The sequence below is a fragment of the Homalodisca vitripennis genome, chromosome 2 (genome assembly GCF_021130785.1).
Source record: "Homalodisca vitripennis isolate AUS2020 chromosome 2, UT_GWSS_2.1, whole genome shotgun sequence".
In the NCBI taxonomy this organism is placed as follows: domain Eukaryota; kingdom Metazoa; phylum Arthropoda; class Insecta; order Hemiptera; family Cicadellidae; genus Homalodisca; species Homalodisca vitripennis.
The window spans coordinates 105,188,657-105,197,141 of record NC_060208.1 but is presented as its reverse complement, the minus strand read 5'-3'; the positions used below and the strand labels follow the sequence as shown (position 1 = coordinate 105,197,141).

At 37.0% G+C, this 8,485-nt stretch overlaps 1 protein-coding gene and 1 non-coding gene across 2 annotated transcripts; one reads left to right on the top strand and one right to left on the bottom strand.

Moving 5' to 3' along the window:
• Positions 1-744: 744 nt before the first annotated feature.
• On the top strand, positions 745-815 carry Trnaa-ggc. The gene has a single exon. It is a non-coding gene; the product is annotated as a tRNA-Ala (tRNA).
• A 731-nt stretch (positions 816-1,546) lies between these two features.
• LOC124355753 lies at positions 1,547-3,894 on the bottom strand. The gene is made up of 2 exons (XM_046806910.1): positions 2,928-3,894; positions 1,547-2,748 (listed from the first exon to the last, which is right to left on the bottom strand). Exons 1-2 carry the CDS (start codon positions 3,892-3,894, stop codon positions 1,547-1,549), a joined length of 2,169 nt encoding a protein of 722 aa, XP_046662866.1.
• Positions 3,895-8,485: the final 4,591 nt, after the last annotated feature.

Sequence of the window (8,485 nt, the reverse complement as noted above, 5' to 3'; positions counted from 1 at the left end):
GCTAATAACACATATAGAGTGCAAGCCATAAATTTAAACAGTTTCTTAGTTAAGCTATGTGAATACCTAAGTTATTTCATTTATAAGATTACTTTTTTCGTCAATAACTAAACATAAAACGTTGGAAATGTGTCCCTAGCTTTAAAAATGAATTTATCACGAAAATATAAGTCAAAATATTTTACATTCAATATGGATATGGCGGAAACGTCTGAAATCTGACAATGAATTTGACTTTGGAGTCGAAGTTTTTTAAAAAAGTTCCAAAAAAGTTGATGACGAAAATGTTCAAAACAAACCATTTGCGTCGTATTAGACACAATTAGACGAAAAAAATCTCCGTCTGGTTTGAGGTGCCTGATGGGTAATATTTACCGTAAATAATTTGCAGTATTGAAGGAAATTTCATTTATTCATATGAAACATCGAGTTCAATGATGATGCATTCTAGTCCTTGAGATTGTGATAAGCATTTGTGAGTGTTTTTATGTTTATCTAATGTATAATCATAAAAAAACATAATTTAATGGCAATGAGGAAATCAGTACAAATAAGTTTGTAAGCAAACAAAGTACATTTTTAAAATGTGATATAACTTCAATAAACTGTTATACAAATTTAATGAATGTAAATAGAAGTCATTTGACAGGTATTTGGTCTTCCGATCATATGTTAGTTTGGTTATTTAAACAAATATGTGAAAGAAACGGCCAAATACAAAGTAATTGAATCGTAAAAGGTAAGGGCTCTGTGGTGTAATGGTAGCACATTCACCCGGCAAGTGAGAGATCCGGGTTCGAGTCCCGGCGGAGCTAGTACTTTTTGCGATTCAATGTTTATTGAAATTAAAATGTGATATAGTAATACATGTACCTATAGACTTGAAATTGTACACACAACCTTAGTGAAGTTGTGTCCTATGTACGCGGATACGTAGTGTAGAATATGAACACATGTAATTAAAATTGTCATATTTAAGATCGGCATTCTTGTCTAAATATTAAGAGCGTATGACCTAAAATACAGTACAAAGGCTGAAAATTTGAGTCGTAGTAAATTATAATAGAAGCGTAGTATCATGGTAAACTATTACAAACAAAGTAAAGGAATAATTTCAGTTTGAATAATTAACCTAGTCTTTGTTTCATTTGTAAGCCATCTAGTTTTATTGTTTATTTATTTATTTATCAATGGTAATACACCATTTTACAGATAAGGATATTAAGATGGCAATACAAATTATATAAAAACAATACAAAGGTATCAATAAAGAACAAAACAATAACATGTTGCAAGAACGTCAACCAACAATAAGCTAAATCAATAAGCAAACTTAATAAACTAAAACAACAATTCAATAAATAGAGGTAATACGAGGAAAGCAATAAAAATAATAATAACAATAACAGTATTAACAATAATAGCAATAGCTAACATAACAATGACAAGAAACAACGATAACATACATAAACATAAAACAATAAGTAAGCTCGAGATAATAATGTATTTATTTATATAGGAGAACTCCATTCCGGAAAACAAACATTCACCGGGGAACCCGACTCTGGAAGATTCCTCTGATCACAGATTGGCTGTCATCAAAGAAGTCGAACTGGCGACACAGCTGGTTGCCCAGTCGATGTAAACGTGGAAGAGGACCGTGCATGATGTAGTTGGTGGGGTGCGACCGACCAAAAAACAGGTTACATGAGCGGGTCAATCTTGAAGCTCGTAGATCAATGCGACAGAGTAGGTCAGAACAATCGACCGTGCCACGAAGAACTCCCCATAGGAAAAGAGCATCAGCTTGTTGCCTTCTGGTAGACAGAGGGAGAAGTCCAAGAGAGGCCTCAACTAGATCAATGGGTACATCAAAATAGTTGTGACCCAGCCTAACACCGACAGCTCGGACGAAGCGTCGCTGGATCCTGTCCAGACGTTCAATGTGATTGTGTTGATAAGGAGACCAGACAACAGAACAGTATTCAAGTATACTCATTACCAAGGACTTATATAGGATATTCAACGCCACAATGCCAAGACCACTCCTTGAAGCTCTTAGTATGAAGTTGAGCATTCGTAGGGCTTTGCCGCAGATGAAGTCAATATGCTTATCAGGGCTAAGATCTGCAGAGAAGACGACACCCAGATCACGGACGATTGTACTGCGAGATAGTACAGTTCCATTGAGCACGTAGTCAGATACCACAAGAGGTTGGACAGAGCGAGTGAAAGAAACCAGTGAACATTTGGCGGCATTTATGCTCATAGCGTTAGTGATGCACCAGTTCTCAATTAAGCATAGGTTCATCTGCAGTCTCTCAGTGTCAGAAGGGTCCCTAACAGCAGGGAAGACCTTGACATCATCCGCAAACATTAGGCAGTCAACATTTAATGACTTGACCAAGTCATTAATATTGAGATTGAAGAGAAAGGGGCCCAGGCGTGACCCCTGAGGGACACCAGAAGTGGCGGTGAAAGGTCTTGACAGGGCGCCAGCGAAACTAACTAGGAAAGTTCTATCATTTAAGTAGGAGTGAAACCAAGAAAGTAGGCTGCCACATATACCATAACCATGAAGTTTGGTCAGAAGGTGCCCATGACTGATAGCATCAAAAGCTTTGCTAAAATCAATATAAACACTATCGACCTGGACGCCACTCGAGAAGGCAGACAAAATGTAATCCACATAAACAACCAAGTTGCTAACTGTCGACCTACCCCGGACAAAGCCATGTTGCTGCGGCGCTATGATATTTGGCAATATATTTTGAATTGGAAGCTCACATAGTCAAGAACTAAGCTTTCGAAAATCTTCCCCAGGACTGGCTGAATAGCAATAGGTCGGTAATTGTGGACATCAGAAGGATCAGACGACTTATGAATCGGCACAATAAAACAGCTCTTAAGTCCATCAGGGAATATACCATCCTCAAGTAATCTATTGAAGATAACTGTAAGTTGAGGCGCAATAATAGGAGCACAGAAGCGCAAGACGGATGGAGGAATCAAGTCAGGCCCAGTTCCCTTGGAAGTGTCCAATGATGAAAGTTTTCTCTCCACATCCTCAACCCTAAACGAACAAGACGACATATTGATCTGGGTGGAGAAGTCAAACTGAGGGATGAGGTCAACCGAAGGTCTATATACGGATGCAAAATAATCAGCAAATAGGTTACATATACCCTCAGGACTAGATTCACGTTGATCATCCGAGAAATATTCATTTGCTCTGGTAGACTCAGATTTCAAGTTCCTGACAAAACTCCAGAAAGCCTTGATATTTAGGGGAATAAAGTTGTTAACTCGCTCCATGTACGTTGCATGGCAAAGGTCACTCAGCTTCTTACAATGGTGTCGGGCCCTCTGGAATTCTAAATAATGCCCATAGTTACCAGTAGCCTTGTATTTTCTGTGCAAGATCTCTTTGCACTCGACAGCACTCCTCAACTCAGGAGGAAACCATGATGGAAATCTACACACACCGCCTCTCTTCAACGGAGTATGCTTCAGAACAATATAATGAATGGTCTTTTGAAACTTATCAAAAAAATCATGACTATCAGGTATATGATAAAACACCTCACCACAGCAAAGACTAAGCTCGTTGTAAACTTCCTGAGTGTTGCATCGCATAAAGTTATAATTCTTTGCGACATTGGACACCGACCCACAGGTTTGTACGGGTACCTCGATGTGAAGAGGAGGATGAGCAGCTTCAGAAGGCAAGACAGGATCAGAGGCAGGAGAGACGACACACTTCTCATCACTGCTGAATACAAGGTCAAGCATAACCCCTCGAGCATTAAGGACTCTATTAATCTGATACAGTCGGTGCAAGGATATCAGGTCGCGCAATAGCTGAGATGACTTATTGCTGGCAGGTGGAGACATGTCAGACCAATTAACATCAGAGAGATTAAAATCACCAATCAGCAGTGCCACATCATAATCAGGAAGTACTCACAGTACTCAAAAACTCTTCAATAATGTCACAGAAGTTCGAGTAGGGTTCAGCAGGTTTATTTGGTGGTATGTAAAGTCCAGCAATAAACATGGATGGACTAAACGATGTCTTGTTAATTTGAAGAAATACAGATTCAGTTGTGCTAATACATGGACTAAGTTCGGTAACCATTATTGATTTTTTCACAGCTACCAATACTCCACCACCACTAGATTTGGAACTTGTGTCAGAAGATCTATCAGAACGAAATACTTTGAAATTAGAAAGGCCAAGCTCGGCTGAGGATATGTCATCACTCAGATTGGTCTCAGTCAAGACTACAATATCGTATACAGAAACAGGGATGGACTGTTTGATATCTTGAATTTTAGTTCTTAACCCATTAACATTCTGATAGTAGACACTGGTGACTACGCCGCTCAGTTTTTTGAAGCCTGCTTCACTATCTTCGGCGTTCCATTCACGTACCTTATAATGAGATTCTTCTCTCCCTTCTCTGAGCGCACTTTGAGCTGGTCCCTCAAGTTGTTGAGATGATAAATTTTGTCCTCTGTACACTTCTTATATTGATATTTTAAACATTACATGTTCTACTTAAACTAGTAATTTTAGTAATACATAAAACTACACATGTCAATCATCATTATTATTTGATAGGAATAGGTATATTTTTAGAATCAAATGTAGCTGATGTGTTAATTTTAACATTATATGCTATTGTATACTTATTGGAAATTCGATCATCAGAAACAATAGAATTCCCAATATCTATCACACACAGTAACAGAATCATTTTCTGTCACTTCCTATTTTTGATCAAATATACTCAGTCTCCATTACTTTTCCACAACCCTGAGGTGTTCGACGATAAACGCCAATTTTATCGGTATTGACATGGTATGAAAAAAGTTGCTTAGGGTTTATATATTATTATAGTTATTTTGAATTTTTATGGTTAAAATAAAAGTGTATTATACTAAAAGTTAGTTTTACATCAAATATTTAAAATTTTATATTTAGCAGGATACTAAGTGCTAAAATTACTATCAGTGTACTTATTGTTACGTTTTAAATTAAATATTTGTGACTAAACTGTAATCTAGGAATTAAACTCTCTAAACTCTCTTTCAGAGATTATGTTATGCGTCCAAACTATTATATTTGTATAGGATCGCTTCAAGATACCTCTTTATCTTAGTTAAGGTAATTAATTGATGATTTATTATTTCAAAGGTTATTAAAATAACCTAACCCCCCGAAAAAAACTCTTCAGGTTGGTTGAAACTTTATTATACATTTTTTATTCAAGAAACTCTTCTTGTTTTTATATAGATTCAGACAAGATCTATTTTACAAACTGGTTCTCCAGTGGACAGTCTTTTTTTATGAGCCCTGCAAAAAAGAAGGCACTCTAAATGTAAAGACTAGGCCATACTACACATTAAAGTAAATTATTGTTTATTTTTAGGTATATGTTACGTTTATACATAACAGATTCAGATACTTTTGTATTGTCGTTGACACAATTCAGTACAATATAGCTTTGTCTATTTGTCCCTTATTTCAGTTTAGTGACTATATATGTTTTAAGGAAGTAAATCGTAAATTAGTTGTTGAAATAAAATTGAGTCTGGTTTATTATGATTTTTAAACCAGCCAGAAGAGTACCCTGTTACAGGGCCTAATAACCCAAGAGATTGTGTCTATGACCGTTATTATTGGGCGAATCAGTATAAAAATTATTGAAATATACCCTTTATCACTTATGCGTTAACATAGAATTGGTTTTGAACACGTTTGAAGACAAATAAGAAAGCTTCAAAATGAAAAACATGTTCAACAAAACTGTTATGGGAGCATTATTAGGGAATCCTCTACAACATTTTTAACAAAGGTATTATTTATATTACCATCCAACCCATAGTTAATACTAACTATAATGCATTGACTGCTCTTAATAGAATGTGTATTTCTTTAATTGATATTAATATTTCTATGTCATAGTTTGTTGTAATACAACTACTTAATTTTAAATAGCCACAACGTAAGTAATGTATTTTTAGTTCATTTTTATTTATTAGTATTGTATTTAAGCATATTAAGAGTGAAATAATAACTGTATTTTTAATTTTAGTAGCCCTTTACCTTATCATAATGTGATAAGAGGACTAATTGTCCAAGCTTCTGCAGTTAGCCGGTATGTTGAGCGTGCAGCTAAGGACTGTTATTTCTTTAAGAGTGCTGCCATTTTAAATTAAAAAGATACATCAATCTGTGAGCTTTTCCTAATGTATATAATCTGTTATTACCTAATTAAATAAATTATCCTTTTCCTAATATCTCAAAAGTCGTAGTTTGGATTATAACTTTAGTACAATAATAGTAATACTTTACTATATGAAGACCACTGAAAATCCCTAATGTTTGCACTGGTTCAGCAATAAGTTATTGCTAATATAATAAAATGCTTTTGTGAAGTGAAACATTACAGAAATTTTGAATTCGCTCCAGTCTTTTTTATTGATCGGCTTGTTGATGAGGTTTACCAGTGCAGTGCTAGTACGTTGACCATATAAATCCAGACTGTGGTTTTGAATGTTATATTACATTTATTATAAATATCACTTCTCTTTATTGTATATTTTGGTTGCTTTGTGCAAGCAATACAACAAGTTTTTCAATTCATTTCTCCAGGTGGAAAAGTGAGACTGATCTTAGTTGTTGGACTTCTTTAAGGGTTGTTTTATGAAAGGATGTACGATAATTATTTTCAGTTTTGCGGAAACATCCAGTTTGACAGTGACTGATTGACCAGGGGAGATCCTTGCCCCTAGAGCAAAAGGACTGGCTGCCGTTATTGATACTGTCTGATCTCATATTATCGCTTTTAATTGTACAGATTATAATATACACTAGTAATATTGAAATTAGTATACCTATCAATATCAAATCATTTTGGCCCCACATTAACAGCATAAATGTGACTCTACTGTTCCTACCATTCTGAATTTCGACTCTAAAGTGGCTGAAACTCCAGTGGACAAGTGTGAACTTTTCGCTGACTACTTCTCTACCGTCTTTAGTGATGCATCTGTCGCTATTCCTACATGTGACTTTGGGGAGAATATTTCACGGTTCCTCCGTGTTCCATATCACCGACAGATGTGGATAAAAGGCTTAAAGCACTTGATGCCACCAAGGGGGACTAGATGAGATCCCTCCGCTTGTATTAAAATTCTGAGCTCCTGTTATGGCTCCACATCTTGCTGTCTTGTTCTCTGCCCTGTTAAAGGTTCGTGTTTTTTCCCTCTGTGTTAAAGCGGAGTTTTGTTGTGCCCATCTTTAAGTCCGGCGACCGTAAAAATGTGAGGAACTACTGACCTGTTGTGATCCAATCTGCTATTGCAAAACTATATGAAAACATAATCTTGGACCACCTATAATTTCATTTGCGGAAATGCATATCCTTGGAGCAGCATGGCTTCCTGCAGTCCCGTTCAACCATTTCTAACCTACTCGAGTTTCAGGAATGTGTAATGTCGGCCTTTGGAAACTCGAGCCAGGTGGACAGCGTTTACTTAGATTTATCAAAGGCCTTCGACAGAGTGAACCATCACCTGCTGATTGCAAAACTTGAGGGTTATGGTGTGCGTGGCTTACTCTTGAGGTGGTTGAAGAGTTACGAAAGACAGATTTCTTATCGTCAAATTTGATGGCCTTACCTCAAGCCCCTTTAGAGTTTTATCAGGAGTCCCTCAGGGATCGCATCTGAGCCCCCTTCTCTTCAGCATATTTATGAATGACACTGGCAGTGTTATTACCACAAACTTCCTTATGTATGCTGATGATATGAAGATTTTTGAGAAAGTCCCCACTAACCTGGGACACGAAGCATTGCAAAATTCTCTGAAAAAGGTTGGAGACTGGTGTCGTGCAAACGGAATGGAGTTGAATGCGACTAAGTCTGTTGTCTACAAACTTGGTGCTAATACTTTCACCAATGAATATTGTTTAAAGAACACTTTATTGAAAAGAGAGGATAAGTTCAAGGATCTGGGGGTAATTATGTCACCTTCTCTCAGGCCCCAGAAACACGTTCTACGAATCATCGCAAGAGCTAACTCGTTATTGGGGTTCATATTTAGATCCACGAAACACTTCAACTCACCATACACTCTTGTCGATTTGTATAAGTCTCTGGTTCTCCTTGTTCTGGAGTATGGATCTGTCATTTGGTCGCCCTACCAATTCAACCGTATCGACCAACTATAGAGTAGGCTTATCCAGGAGCGCTTCATCAGGATGCTTGGCTCCAGGTTGGGTTTTAATTACAGCAAAACTCCTATAAGCGAAGTCGAGAGTCAATTTAACCTCCTACCTCTAAATATAAGACGTCAGCTCAAGAACTTGGTAACTCTTTTCAAACTGGTGAATGGACTGCTTGACTGCCCTGGTCTCCTCAGTGGCATTGACTTCTCCATCTCAAGAGGAACTCGTTCGATGACCATCTTCCGTACA

Bases quoted from the DNA above. Each gene is read 5' to 3' on its own strand.
- LOC124355753 (XM_046806910.1), bottom strand. From the start codon at position 3,894: ATGTCTCCACCTGCCAGCAATAAGTCATCTCAGCTATTGCGCGACCTG. The intron at 2,749-2,927 runs GTATATTCCCTG...CAAATATCATAG, and splicing joins CAATAGATTACTTGAGGATG to CGCCGCAGCAACATGGCTTT.